Source organism: Ranitomeya variabilis, chromosome 5 (genome assembly GCF_051348905.1).
Source record: "Ranitomeya variabilis isolate aRanVar5 chromosome 5, aRanVar5.hap1, whole genome shotgun sequence".
Classification (NCBI taxonomy): domain Eukaryota; kingdom Metazoa; phylum Chordata; class Amphibia; order Anura; family Dendrobatidae; genus Ranitomeya; species Ranitomeya variabilis.
The window spans coordinates 57960229-57975932 of NC_135236.1; the positions used below are offsets into that span (position 1 = coordinate 57960229).

At 44.3% G+C, this 15704-nt stretch overlaps 1 protein-coding gene across 2 annotated transcripts in view; it reads right to left on the reverse strand.

Moving 5' to 3' along the window:
• Window positions 1-15704, reverse strand: part of COL5A3 (collagen type V alpha 3 chain) — a 269595-nt gene that overhangs the window by 70982 nt on the left and 182909 nt on the right. For both annotated transcript variants that reach the window (XM_077262068.1, XM_077262069.1), the window contains 2 exons: window positions 11630-11683; window positions 10016-10060 (listed from right to left, as the gene is read on the reverse strand). In XM_077262068.1, the coding sequence (XP_077118183.1) occupies window positions 10016-10060; window positions 11630-11683 (99 nt within the window). The remainder of the gene's footprint in view (window positions 1-10015; window positions 10061-11629; window positions 11684-15704) is intronic.

Here is a 15704-nt window from a genome sequence, read left to right on the forward strand (position 1 = left end):
ATGCAGTGTGATAGAATTCTGTCCCGAAGCGAGCGGCAGAATTTTAGACGGAAAAATGGGTTGTGTTTCTATTGTGGTGATTCTACTCATGTTATATCAGCATGCTCTAAGCGCACTAAAAAGCTTGGTAAATCTGTTTCCATTTGCACCTTACCGTCTAAGTTTATTCTATCTGTGACCCTGATTTGCTCTTTGTCATCTATTACCACGGACGCCTATGTCGACTCTGGCGCCGCTTTGAGTCTTATGGATTGGTCCTTTGCCGAACGCTGTGGGTATGATTTAGAGCCTTTGGAGACTCCTATTCCTCTGAAGGGGATTGACTCCACCCCATTGGCTAATAATAAACCACAATACTGGACACAAGTAACTATGCGTATTAATCCGGATCACCAGGAGATTATTCGCTTTCTGGTGCTGTATAATCTACATGATGATTTGGTGTTAGGATTGCCTTGGCTGCAATCTCACAACCCAGTCCTCGACTGGAGAGCTATGTCTGTGTTGAGCTGGGGATGTAAGGGGGCTCATGGGGATGTACCTGTGGTTTCCATTTCATCATCTATTCCCTCTGAAATTCCTGAGTTCCTGTCTGACTATCGTGACGTCTTTGAAGAATCCAAGCTTGGCTCGTTACCTCCGCACCGAGAGTGCGATTGTGCCATAGATTTAATCCCGGGTAGTAAATACCCAAAGGGTCGTTTATTTAATCTGTCTGTGCCTGAACATGCTGCTATGCGAGAATATATAAAGGAGTCCTTGGAAAAGGGACATATTCGTCCATCGTCATCTCCCTTAGGAGCCGGTTTTTTCTTTGTGTCAAAAAAAGACGGCTCTTTGAGACCATGTATTGATTATCGGCTTTTGAATAAAATCACTGTTAAATATCAATACCCATTGCCGTTACTGACTGATTTGTTTGCTCGCATAAAGGGGGCCAAGTGGTTCTCTAAGATTGACCTTCGGGGGGCGTATAATTTGGTGCGAATCAGGCAGGGGGATGAGTGGAAAACCGCATTTAATACGCCCGAGGGCCACTTTGAGTATTTAGTGATGCCTTTTGGTCTTTCAAATGCTCCGTCAGTTTTCCAGTCCTTTATGCATGATATTTTTCGCGATTATTTGGATAAATTTATGATTGTGTATCTGGATGATATTCTGATTTTTTCGGATGACTGGGACTCTCATGTCCAGCAAGTCAGGAGGGTTTTTCAGGTTTTGCGGTCTAATTCTTTGTGTGTGAAGGGTTCTAAGTGTGTTTTTGGGGTACAGAGGATTTCCTTTTTGGGATATATTTTTTCCCCCTCTTCCATTGAAATGGATCCTGTCAAGGTTCAAGCCATTTGTGATTGGACGCAGCCCTCTTCTCTTAAGAGTCTTCAGAAATTTTTGGGCTTTGCTAACTTTTATCGTCGATTTATTGCTGGTTTTTCGGATATTGCTAAGCCATTGACCGATTTGACTAAGAAGGGTGCTGATGTTGCTGATTGGTCCCCTGATGCTGTGGAGGCCTTTCGGGAGCTTAAGCGCCGTTTTTCCTCTGCCCCTGTGTTGCGTCAGCCTGATGTTGCTCTACCTTTTCAGGTTGAGGTCGACGCTTCTGAGATCGGAGCTGGGGCAGTGTTGTCGCAGAAAAGTTCTGACTGCTCCGTGATGAGGCCTTGTGCCTTCTTTTCCCGTAAATTTTCGCCCGCTGAGCGGAATTATGATGTTGGGAATCGGGAGCTTTTGGCCATGAAGTGGGCTTTTGAGGAGTGGCGCCATTGGCTTGAGGGGGCCAGACATCAGGTGGTGGTATTGACTGACCACAAAAATTTGATTTATCTTGAGACCGCCAGGCGCCTGAATCCTAGACAGGCGCGCTGGTCATTATTTTTCTCTCGGTTTAATTTTGTGGTGTCATACCTACCGGGTTCTAAGAATGTTAAGGCGGATGCCCTTTCTAGGAGTTTTGAGCCTGACTCGCCTGGTAACTCTGAGCCCACAGGTATCCTTAAAGATGGAGTGGTATTGTCAGCCGTTTCTCCAGACCTGCGGCGGGCCTTGCAGGAGTTTCAGGCGGATAGACCTGATCGTTGCCCACCTGATAAACTGTTTGTTCCTGATGATTGGACCAGTAGAGTCATCTCTGAGGTTCATTCTTCTGCGTTGGCAGGTCATCCTGGCATTTTTGGTACCAGGGATTTGGTGGCAAGGTCCTTCTGGTGGCCTTCCCTGTCACGAGATGTGCGAGGCTTTGTGCAGTCTTGTGACGTTTGTGCTCGGGCCAAGCCTTGTTGTTCTCGGGCTAGTGGATTATTGTTGCCCTTGCCTATTCCTAAGAGGCCTTGGACGCACATTTCGATGGATTTTATTTCAGATCTGCCGGTTTCTCAGAAGATGTCTGTCATCTGGGTGGTGTGTGACCGTTTTTCTAAGATGGTCCATTTGGTTCCTCTGCCCAAGTTGCCTTCTTCTTCCGAGTTGGTTCCTCTGTTTTTTCAAAATGTTGTTCGTTTGCATGGTATTCCTGAGAATATCGTTTCTGACAGAGGGACCCAATTCGTGTCTAGATTTTGGCGGGCATTCTGTGCTAGGATGGGCATAGATTTATCTTTTTCGTCCGCTTTCCATCCTCAGACGAATGGCCAGACCGAGCGGATTAATCAGACCCTGGAGACATATCTGAGGTGTTTTGTGTCTGCTGACCAGGATGATTGGGTTGCTTTTTTGCCATTGGCGGAGTTCGCTCTCAATAATCGGGCCAGCTCTGCCACTTTGGTGTCCCCGTTTTTCTGTAATTCGGGGTTTCATCCTCGATTTTCCTCTGGTCAGGTGGAATCTTCGGATTGTCCTGGAGTGGATGCTGTGGTGGAGAGATTGCATCAGATCTGGGGGCAGGTGGTGGACAATTTGAGGTTGTCCCAGGAGAAGACTCAGCTTTTTGCCAACCGCCACCGTCGTGTTGGTCCTCGGCTTTGTGTTGGGGATTTGGTGTGGTTGTCTTCTCGTTTTGTCCCTATGAGGGTCTCTTCTCCTAAGTTTAAGCCTCGGTTTATCGGCCCGTATAAGATATTGGAGATTCTTAACCCTGTTTCCTTCCGTTTGGACCTCCCTGCATCCTTTTCTATTCATAACGTTTTTCATCGGTCATTATTGCGCAGGTATGAGGTACCGGTTGTGCCTTCCGTTGAGCCTCCTGCTCCGGTGTTGGTTGAGGGTGAGTTGGAGTACGTTGTGGAGAAAATCTTAGACTCTCGTGTTTCCAGACGGAGACTCCAGTATCTGGTCAAGTGGAAGGGATACGGCCAGGAGGATAATTCTTGGGTTAATGCATCTGATGTTCATGCCTCTGATCTGGTTCGTGCCTTTCATAGGGCCCATCCTGATCGCCCTGGTGGTTCTGTTGAGGGTTCGGTGCCCCCTCCTTGAGGGGGGGGGTACTGTTGTGAATTTGGATTCTGGGCTCCCCCGGTGGCTACTGGTGGAATCGAACTGGTGTCTTCATCTTCTCTGTTCACCTGTTCCCATCAAGATGTGGGAGTCGCTATATAACCTTGCTGTTCTGTTAGTTGCTTGCCGGTCAACAATGTTATCAGAAGCCTCTCTGTGCTTGTTCCTGCTCCTAGACAACTACTAGATAAGTTGGACTCTTGTCCATGTTTGTTTTTGCATTTTTGTTCCAGTTCACAGCTGTAGTTTCGTTACTGTGTCTGGAAAGCTCTTGTGAACAGGAATTGCCACTCTGGTGTTATGAGTTAATGCCAGAGTTTTAAAGTAATTTCTGGATGGTGTTTTGATAGGGTTTTTAGCTGACCATGAAAGTGTCCTTTCTGTCTTCTGCTATGTAGTAAGTGGACCTCAAATTTGCTAAACCTATTTTCATACTACGTTTGTTATTTCATCTTAACTCACCGCCAATACATGTGGGGGGCCTCTGTCTCCTTTCGGGGTATTTCTCTAGAGGTGAGCTAGGACTAATATTTTCCTCTGCTAGCTTTATTTAGTCCTCCGGCTGGTGCTGGGCATCTAGAATCAACGTAGGCATGCTACCCGGCCACTGCTAGTTGTGCGTTAGGTTTAGTTCATGGTCAGCTCAGTTTCCATCTTCCAAGAGCTAGTTCCTATATATGCGGATGCTATGTTCTCTTGCCATTGAGATCATGACAGTCGGGGACCCACACCGCGGCGGCGGTTGGCAAAGCGCTGAGCCCTCTCCTGTAACAACTTCAAGTTGTCCACCACAAGATTCCAGATCCGCTGCAACCTATCCACCACAGAATCCACCCCAGGGCAGTCAGAAGGTTCCACATGACCCGAAGAAAAACGAGGATGGAAACCAGAGTTGCAGAAAAACGGCGAAACCAAGGTGGCGGAACTAGCCCGATTATTAAGGGCAAACTCAGCCAACGGCAAGAAGGTCACCCAATCGTCCTGATCAGCAGAGACAAAACACCTCAAATAAGCCTCCAAAGTCTGATTAGTTCGCTCCGTCTGTCCATTAGTCTGAGGATGGAAAGCAGACGAAAACGACAAGTCAATGCCCATCCTACTACAAAAGGATCGCCAGAATCTGGAAACGAACTGGGATCCTCTGTCTGACACAATATTCTCAGGGATGCCGTGCAAACGAACCACGTTCTGGAAAAACACAGGAACCAGATTGGAAGAGGAAGGCAGCTTAGGCAAAGGAACCAAATGGACCATCTTGGAGAAGCGATCACATATCACCCAGATAACAGACATGCCTTGAGACACCGGAAGATCAGAAATGAAATCCATGGAGATATGTGTCCAAGGTCTCTTAGGGACAGGCAAGGGCAAGAGCAACCCGCTGGCACGAGAACAGCAAGGCTTAGCTCGAGCACAAGTCCCACAGGACTGTACAAATGACCGCACATCCCTAGACAAGGAAGGCCACCAAAAGGATCTGGCCACCAGATCTCTGGTGCCAAAAATTCCTGGGTGACCTGCCAACACCAAGGAATGAACCTCGGAAATGACTCTGCTGGTCCACTTATCAGGCACAAACAGTCTGTCAGGTGGACAAGAATCAGGCCTATCAGCCTGAAATCTCTGCAACACACGTCGCAGATCAGGAGAAATAGCTGACAAGATAATACCATCCTTAAGAATACCAACAGGTTCAGCGACTCCAGGAGCATCAGGCACAAAGCTCCTGGAAAGAGCATCGGCCTTCACATTTTTTGAACCTGGTAAATACGAGACAACAAAGTCAAAACGGGAGAAAAACAATGACCAGCGGGCCTGTCTAGGATTCAGGCGTTTAGCAGACTCGAGATACATCAGATTTTTGTGATCAGTCAAGACCACCACACGATGCTTAGCACCCTCGAGCCAATGACGCCACTCCTCAAATGCCCATTTCATGGCCAACAACTCCCGATTGCCCACATCATAATTTCGCTCCGCAGGCGAAAACTTCCTAGAGAAAAAGGCGCAAGGTCTCATAACAGAGCAACCAGGGCCTCTCTGCGACAAAACGGCCCCTGCTCCAATCTCTGAAGCATCCACCTCAACCTGAAAAGGAAGCGAGACATCAGGCTGGCACAAAACAGGCGCCGAAGTAAACCGACGTTTCAACTCCTGGAAAGCCTCCACGGCAGCAGGAGCCCAATTAACCACATCGGAGCCCTTCTTGGTCATATCCGTCAAAGGTTTCACAATGCTAGAAAAGTTAGCGATAAAACGACGGTAGAAGTTAGCGAAACCCAAGAACTTCTGAAGACTCTTAACTGACGAGGGCTGAGTCCAATCAAGAATAGCTCGGACCTTGACTGGGTCCATCTCCACAGCAGAAGGGGAAAAAATGAACCCCAAAAAGGGAACCTTCTGTACACCAAAAAGACACTTTGAGCCCTTGACAAACAAAGAATTTTCACGCAAAATTTTAAAGACCATCCTGACCTGCTCCACATGCGAGTCCCAATTATCAGAAAAAAACAGAATATCATCCAGATAAACGATCAAAAATTTATCCAGATAGTTCCGGAAAATGTCATGCATAAAGGACTGAAAAACTGAAGGGGCATTAGAGAGCCCAAAAGGCATCACCAAGTACTCAAAATGACCTTCGGGCGTATTGAATGCGGTTTTCCATTCATCCCCTTGCTTAATGCGCACAAGGTTGTACGCACCACGAAGGTCTATCTTGGTAAACCACTTGGCACCTTTAATCCGAGCAAACAAGTCAGACAACAGCAGCAAAGGATACTGAAATTTGACAGTGATCTTATTTAAAAGCCGATAGTCAATACAAGGCCTCAAAGATCCGTCCTTTTTAGCCACAAAAAAGAATCCCGCACCAAGAGGGGAAGAAGACGGACGGATGTGTCCTTTCTCCAGAGACTCCTTGATATATGAACGCATAGCGGTATGTTCAGGTATCGACAGATTAAAAAGTCTTCCCTTAGGAAATTTACTGCCTGGAATCAAATCTATTGCACAGTCACATTCCCTATGAGGAGGCAATGCACTGGACCTGGACTCGCTAAAGACATCCTGATAATCAGACAAATACTCCGGAACTTCCGAAGGCGTAGAAGAAGCAATAGACACAGGCAGGGAATCCTCATGAATACCACGACAGGCCCAACTAGACACTGACATAGCCTTCCAGTCAAGGACTGGATTATGGGTCTGTAACCATGGCAGCCCCAAAACAACCAAATCATGCATTTTATGTAGAACGAGAAAACGTATCACCTCGCGGTGTTCAGGAGTCATGCACATGGTAACCTGTGTCCAATACTGCGGTTTATTTTCTGCTAATGGCGTAGCATCAATACCCCTAAGAGGGATAGGATTTTCTAATGGTTCAAGAATAAAACCACAGCGCTTAGCAAATGAGAGATCCATAAGACTCAGGGCAGCACCTGAATCTACAAACGCCATGACAGGATAAGATGACAGTGAGCAAATCAAAGTTACAGACAGAATAAACTTAGGATGCAAATTACCAACGGTGACAGGACTAACAACCTTAGATATACGTTTAGAGCATGCTGAGATAACATGTGTAGAATCACCACAGTAGTAGCACAAGCCATTCCGGCGTCTATGAATCTTCCTCTCATTTCTAGTCAAGATTCTATCACATTGCATCAAATCAGGTGTCCGTTCAGACAACACCATGAGGGAATTTGCGGTTTTTCTATCACATTGCATCACATCAGGTGTCTGTTCAGACAACAACATGAGGGAATTTGCGGTTTTGCGCTCCCGCAACCGCCGGTCAATTTGAATAGCCAGGGACATGGTATCATTCAGACCTGTGGGAATGGGAAAACCCACCATAACATTCTTAATGGCCTCAGAAAGGCCATTTCTAAAATTAGCGGCCAGTGCACACTCGTTCCAATGTGTCAGCACGGACCATTTCCGAAATTTTTGGCAATACACCTCAGCCTCGTCCTGGCCCTGAGACATAGCCAGCAAGGCTTTCTCTGCCTGAATCTCAAGATTGGGTTCCTCATAAAGTAAACCGAGCGCCAGAAAAAACGCATCAATATCAGCCAATGCCGGATCTCCTGGCGCCAACGAAAAAGCCCAATCTTGAGGGTCACCCCGTAAGAATGAAATAACAATTTTTACTTGTTGAGCAGAGTCTCCAGACGAACAAGGTTTCAGGGACAAAAACAATTTACAATTATTCCTGAAATTCCTAAACTTAAATCGGTCTCCTGAAAACAGTTCAGGAATCGGAATCTTGGGTTCAGACCTAGGATTTCTGATAACATAATCTTGTATACCCTGCACACGAGCGGCAAGCTGGTCCACACTTGTAATCAAGGTCTGGACATTCATGTCTGCAGCAAGCTTAAGCCACTCTGAGGTAAAGGGGAAAAGAAAAAAAAAAAAAAAAATGAGAGAGGGAAAAAAAACCTCAAAATTTTCTTTCTTATAATCCCACTTCTGCAATGCATTAAACATTTAATACTGGCCTGGCATACTGTTATGACCCCAGTGGACAGGGTCTCAGAGGAACGTGTAAGTCTGCGAGATTCAAAAATCCAGCTCATAGGGCTGTGGTAACTGGGTTGACCAAATAGCTACTCCTAACGCCAACACTAGAAGTAGCCGTGGATCATGCCTAGGGTGATCGCTAGATGACTCGCGCCAGCCGGAGAATCTAACTACCCCTAGGAGAAGAAAACAAAGACCTCTCTTGCCTCCAGAGAAAGGGACCCCAAAGCAAGATACCAGCCCCCCACAAATAATAACGGTGAGGTAAGAGGAAATGACAAACACAGAAATGAACCAGGTTCAGCAAAGAGAGGCCAGCTTACTAATAGCAGAATATAGCAAGATAACTTATCTGGTCAACAAAAACCCTATAAAAATCCACGCTGGAGATTCAAGAACCCCCGAACCGTCTAACGGTCCGGGGGGAGAACACCAGCCCCCTAGAGCTTCCAGCAAAGGTCAGGATACAGATTGGAACAAGCTGGACAAAAATACCAAACAAAACAAAAGCAAAAAGCAAGGAAGCAGACTTAGCTTGAAATACAGGAACCAGGATCATAGGACAAGAGCACAACAGATTAGCTCTGATTTCAACGATGCCAGGCATTGAACTGAAGGTCCAGGGAGCTTATATAGCAACGCCCCTGAACTAACGGCCCAGGTGAGGATATAGGAAAAGACAGAAGCTCCAGAGTCAAATCACTAATGACCACTAGAGGGAGCAAAAAGCAAAATCACAACACTAAACCATAAGAAGCACAAGCCTAAACCATAGGAACCACAAGCCTAAACCATAAGAAGCACAAGCCTAAACCATAGGAACCACAAGCCTAAACCATAAGAAACACAAGCCTAAACCATAGGATCCACAAGTCTAGACCATAAGAAACACAAGCCTAAACCATAAAAAACAAGCCTAAACCATACATGGCACAACTGTAAGCCATAAGGGCCACAAGCCTAAACCATGGAGTGCACAAGCCTAAACCACAAGAGGCAAAAGGCTAAACTATAAGGAGCACAACTGAAATATATAAGAGACACATGTCTAAAACATAAGAGGCACAAATGAATACCATAAAATGCACAAATGAAAACTATAAGAGGCACACCTGTAAAGCATAGGAGGCAAAGTTGTAAACCATAAGAGGCACAATCCTAAACCTTAAAAGGCACAAACCTAAACCTTAAGAGGCAAAAGCCTAAACCATAAGAGGCAAAACCATAAACCATGAGAGACACAAGCCTAAACCATGAAATGCACTAGCCCAAACTATAAGAAGCTCAACTGTAAACTATACGAGACACAACCTAAATTTAATTTTGAATATTTTGCCCTTTAGGATTTCCAAATTACATATTGGTTTCCACATGGTAGGTTACAGTTCAACTTAATGGACTCAGGTCTTCTTTCAAGCTTAAAGCTATTAAACTATAAAGCATTTCCTTATCTTGGGTTAGCTATTATGAATGTCCCAAAATGTACAACTCTGCCCATCACTAAGAGCAACCTTCCAGGACTGTGCTAGCAATGGAAACCAAAAAAAGGTGACCGGTCTGGCCAAAGTTGACTGAATCGGAAATTTATGTTTTCAAGCTCTTTTGCTATCTTCAGATGATCTAAATTATTGTAGTACTTTTACAATGATACAGTAATAAATGTGACCATGACATATTAGCCAGGTCCTGTAGCATGGAGCTACTTCTGCAATATAGCACAGGATGTAATAAGCAACATTTCAACCATGGCGGCATAGTCAAGTCAAGTCAAGACGTCAAGTCAAGCTTCTACGTCAACAAATAGATTAGATTAGGACTGAATGTCCCAACCCTTATTAGGGAATTTTGCATAAGGCACGGTAAACCCAAACCATAGAGGCAGATTATCTGCAATACAGGCCCACATTACATGTTTTAGACTTTGCTGTTCTATGTAACATTCTACATTTTAGTCCTGTTCTTACTGTGGTGTCTATTGGAGGGGGTTATGTTGTTTTTTTTTCTTATGAAATACATTTCATGTTATTATTTTATACAATCAAACTCTCACCTGAATTCCCTTCTCTCCAGCCGGTCCTTCTCTACCAGGATGTCCCTGAGAACAGAAGCACCATTAGATGTGGTTGGTTGTTATAAGCAAGTATTGACAAAATCTAAATGGTGATAATATGATGAGTTTTCCACAAAACATGTGACCCCCTGTACTATGTAATGATGTCATATATAAGACAGAAAACTTTATCAGAATCTCACAACGGCAGGCAGATTTTTATTTGTCCTTAAGATAAGGTTGGGTTCATATCTTGATAAGTGAACACATAGACCATCACAAAAAATGTATACAGTGCAGTTTGCAAACCCTTTGTGGTAATGTGATACATCCCAATCCTTCGTCCACCTCAGTGATCTGTGGCCGCTATACGGTAGAGGGAGTACCAGCTCTTACTTGCTGACATCCATGGCTCCTCTCTTTATTAGCTGGCCTGGCGCACCGTCATCATTGGGGTGTGATGCACATATGACTTCAAACCAGGTCAACTAATCAAAAGAAGTGCCACAGACGTCAGTACTCCCTCTCCAGTGCAGCTGCCACAGATCACTGTTGTGGCCGATGGAATGGGAGGTGCCAATAAATTCATGTCAACTCTACAATACGTAGCCAATAGACAATGAAGGGCATTATATGGAGACACAGTGATATATTGGCGTAATCTCATGGAGGCATGCATTGAGGAATACTCCTGATGTAGACCTCTGACTAGGGTTGAGCAATTCAATTCGCACTGCCCTGTTCCAGAATCCAGTGTGGTTCTCCGTGGCACTCGGTTTTGACTTCTGTGCCCGGTATCCTCGGCCCTGCATCATGGGCGCCTTTGGTGCTTATTAGGCCCCTTGACATTATAAGGACTGGCTGCCACAGATGACCAGACTGGACGCTGGACAAAGGCAGCAGGAATTTGATTGCTCATCTCTACCTCCGATGTAAGGCTTTGCTATATAATATATTATCTGTTGGTTTATCCAGAAAAAGTAGCTAAAATGAGTGGGTCTAGGGACTATTGGGCATCTAGTATTTAGTGGTTTGAGTTTGACTTTTTTTCTATCAATGCGGCATAAAATTAGTACGTTGAACTTGATGAACTTATGTAACTTGTGAAATATTACTCCTGGGTTACGTAGCCCTACATGAGAACTTTGGTCCAAATATATCATTTTTGTTTTCAATGAGGATGAATGAAATTTTTATTGGTGCCATCTGTGAAATGGAAGATTTATGTCTCCGGTTAAAATATCGAAATGATATCATCATGGGCGTGCTCCTGTGCCCATTCCAAAATTAAATCTTAGACTTGAGAAATGTGTCTTCATCACATTTTTAGGTCAAGTCATCATTCCCAGCTGATGACTAACTGCAAAAATATAAACTTAGAACTTGGGAACTTCTTCCATGCGTAAGTTTTTAGGATTACAACATCTCTATAATGATGCCACGTCATTGTGGTAAAGTTCTTTCATCCCAGGCGGTCGCCTATCAACATTTATAATTATTAATAATTTTGGAAGATGTAGAACTGGCTAAAATTAGAGTATGATCATATTTGGGTGGCTAATGGATGTTATTTTGAGTTGAGCTGTAAAATACATGGTACAGATATCTACTTACCGGTGGTCCATCAGACCCAGCCAGACCTGATATTCCTTGCTTTCCTGGTGGACCCTGGAAAAAGAGACAGGTGCGAAGATTATATCTTAATACTATAAATCATATTTAAGTTTAGTAAAAACTTACAGACCAAGCGGCTTTTGTTTTGGGGGCTTGTAGGACCTCCAGAAGTTGACCCATATATTTAAAGTCAGTACTTACTAGTTTCTACTCAAGGATTAGGTCAAGTGGGTGAAGCATCATTGAGGAGAACCCTTTTTGTCTGTAAATTTTAGAGCTGATCAGTGTATATAATTAGTTTTAATGTTGGGTTATCATGAGTAAGGAGCCAAAGGCAAATGGGCTTCTAATGTATAGTGGCTCCGGGATGAGTTTTTCTGGATCAATGCAGTATATAGATAATAGGTAGAATTTGATGGACCTGTGTCACTTGTGAAATATTGTTGGTGGCCTTAAATTACCTTTATTTGCAGAGGAAGATACTCTCTCTCTCTTCCACTATGCTAGATTTTGAGGGCTATAATCCAGTCACAGTTTGGCATTGTGTTACAACTGACTCAACTACTTTAGATCAGTATAAAACCGTAATGTGACCCAAGTTCATTTTGGTGGAACCTGTGATAAGTTATGTTGCCAAAATCAAGCTTACCAGCCAGCAAGTGCTGATCATGGTAATACACTGACTTTCCATATAATTGTATATATCCTAAGACTAACGACGGATGAACCCACCTCTTTGGGTCTAGTACGACCACATTGTTTAGCTATGGTTCATTTTTCAGTTGTCAGGGAAAAATTATTGGACATATTGAAATTTAACACGTCTTATCATTTTCCTCGGGCCACTAGTAATGAGTGAATCTTTTAAAATTCAAATTTTGCCAACTTTGACAAATTTAGCCAGGAAACTCGTTTTGGAGTGAATTGATACGCCGTGAATCGAAAGTAAGCTAAAACCTCCAATTGGCTCCTATTTCTCTTTCACCCTATCAGTTAAATCTGTATTATTCTCTTTTCCTCACAAACTAATCTTCACTGCTGTTCCTACACACACTATTTGTACTGTTTCATCAGTGTTTTATGGCTTTCTCTCCCAATGTCTATGGCTAAATTGTGAGCTGTGATGGCCTTTCACTATCCAGATTCACCACAAAGTGGCTGCTTCATTCCCTACTTCTGCTTTTATGCAGGCTTTGATAGTCTCTCTTTATTGGCTGGAGTATACCATGTAATGTGATAGCTGCAAGGCATGAAGAGGAAACCCACCTGACTGCACCTGAATCTCCTCTGGCTCATGCAATGTTCTGCAACGTGTAAAATGACAGTAGACATTTTTGGAGCTTTGGGTGAAGTGGATTATGTATTGCTTGAATTCACCAGTTCAACAAAATCCTAAAAATTCGACTTGTGTCAAATGATTCACTCATCTCTGGCAGGTCAGCCTATTAGCATGCTCGGCCTAAGAGAGCGTGTATATTTGGAGGTCAGGAGAATTGTCTGTATGCTGAACGAAGAAGTCTAACCACTTTTGTTGTGAATTTGGATTCTGGGCTCCCCCGGTGGCCGCTTGTGGAATTGGACTTGTCATCCTCTTTCCTTTTCACCTGGTTCCATCAGTAGTGGGTGTCGCTATTTAAGCTCATTTCTCTGGTGGTTTCTTGCCGGTCAACAATGTTATCTGATGCCTCTCAGTGCTTGTTCCTGCTTCTAGACAACTTCTAGATAAGTTGGACTTTTGTCCATGTTTGGTTTTGCCTATTTGTTCCAGTTCACAGCTGAAGTTTTGTTACTGTGTCTGGAAAGCTCTCGTTGATCAGGGATTGCTACTCTGGCGTTATGAGTTAATGCCAGAGTTTAAGGTAATCTCTGGATGGTGTTTTGTTAGTGTTTTTCTGCTGACCATGAAAGTATACTATCTGTCTTCTGCTATCTAGTAAGCGGACCTCAAATTTGCTAAGACTATTTTCCTGCTGCGTTTGTTGTTTCATCTGAACTCACCGTCATTATATGTGGGGGGCTACTGTCTTCTTTGGAATATTTCTCTAGAGGTGAGCCAGGTCTTATATTTCCCTCTGCTAGCTATTTAGGTCTTAGGCCAGAGCTGGGCATCTAGCGATAAATAGGAAATGCTACCTGGCTATTTCTAGTTGCGCGGCAGGCTTAGTTCATGGTCAGTATAGTTCCATCTTCCGAGAGCTTGTCCCTCTATAGGCTTGCTATGATCTCTGCTTGCAGAGATCATGACAGTTTGACCGGCCGTTAAAGTGTTAAAGACCCAGGTTGAGAAAGGAGAGTTATAAGAAGTCTGCTGGAATTTTTTTTTTTTTTTTTTCCCTCCAGTCTGCCTTGCTGCAGTCTTTTTTCTCTCTCTCCTCCTAATCTCTGTATGCTCTGTGTGCACCTGACAATAATGGATCTCCAGAGTGTAACTGCGGGTTTGAATAATCTCATCACGAAAGTACAAAATTTACAAGATTTTGTGGTACATGCTCCGGTATCTGAGCCGAGAATTCCTTTGCCGGAGTTCTTCACAGGGAATAGAGCTAGCTTCCAGAATTTCCGAAATAATTGTAAGCTTTATTTGTCCCTGAAGTCTCGTTCAGCTGGAGACCCTGCTCAGCAGGTTAGGATTGTGATTTCCTTGCTCAGGGGTGACCCTCAAGATTGGGCCTTCTCATTGCCAGCAGGGGATCCTGCGTTACGCGATGTGGATGCGTTTTTTCTGGCCTTGGGCTTGCTTTATGAGGAACCTCATTTGGAACTTCAGGCAGAAAAAACTTTGATGGCACTATCTCAGGGGCAAGACGAAGCTGAAGTTTTCTGCCAAAAATTCCGTAAATGGTCTGTGCTTACTCAGTGGAATGAGTGCGCCTTGGCGGCAACTTTCAGAGAAGGTCTCTCTGATGCCGTTAAGGATGTTATGGTGGGGTTCCCTTTGCCTGCAGGTCTGAATGAGTCCATGACAATGGCTATTCAGATTGATAGGCGTCTGCGGGAGCGCAAACCGGTGCACCATCTGGCGGTGTCTATGGAAAAGACGCCAGAAAGTATGCAGTGTGATAGAATTCTGTCCAGGAGCGAGCGACAGAATTTTAGACGGAAGAATGGATTGTGTTTCTATTGTGGGGATTCTACTCATGTTATATCAGCATGCTCTAGGCGTACAAAGAAGCTTGATAAGTCTGTTTCCATTAGCACCATTCAGTCTAAGTTTATTTTGTCTGTAACCCTGATTTGTTCTTTGTCATCCATTGCCACGGACGCCTATGTTGACTCTGGCGCCGCTCTGAGTCTTATGGATTGGTCCTTTGCCAATCGTTGTGGTTTTGATTTAGAGCCTTTGGAGACTCTTATTCCTCTGAAGGGGATTGACTCCACCCCATTGGCTAATAATAAACCACAATACTGGACACAAGTAACCATGCGTATCGATCCGGATCACCAGGAGATTATTCGTTTCCTGGTGCTGTATAATTTACATGACGATTTGGTACTGGGATTGCCATGGTTGCAGTCTCACAACCCAGTCTTGGACTGGAGAGCAATGTCTGTGTTGAGCTGGGGATGTAAGGGTATTCATGGGGACGTACCTTTGGTTTCTATTTCGTCGTCCATTCCCTCTGAAGTCCCTGAGTTCCTCTCTGATTATCAAGACGTCTTTGACGAACCCAAGCTTGGGTCGTTACCTCCGCACCGTGAGTGCGATTGTGCCATAGATTTGATACCGGGTTGTAAATATCCAAAGGGTCGTTTGTTTAATTTGTCTGTGCCGGAACATGCTGCTATGCGGGAATATATAAAGGAGTCTTTGGAAAAGGGACATATTCGTCCATCTTCTTCTCCCTTGGGAGCTGGGTTTTTCTTTGTCTCAAAAAAAGACGGCTCTTTGAGACCATGTATTGATTATCGGCTTCTGAATAAGATCACTGTTAAGTATCAATACCCATTGCCATTGCTTACTGATTTGTTTGCTCGTATAGAGGGTGCTAAGTGGTTCTCTAAAATTGATCTTCGTGGGGCGTATAATTTGGTGCGGATCAGGCAGGGGGATGAGTGGAAGACCGCATTTAATACG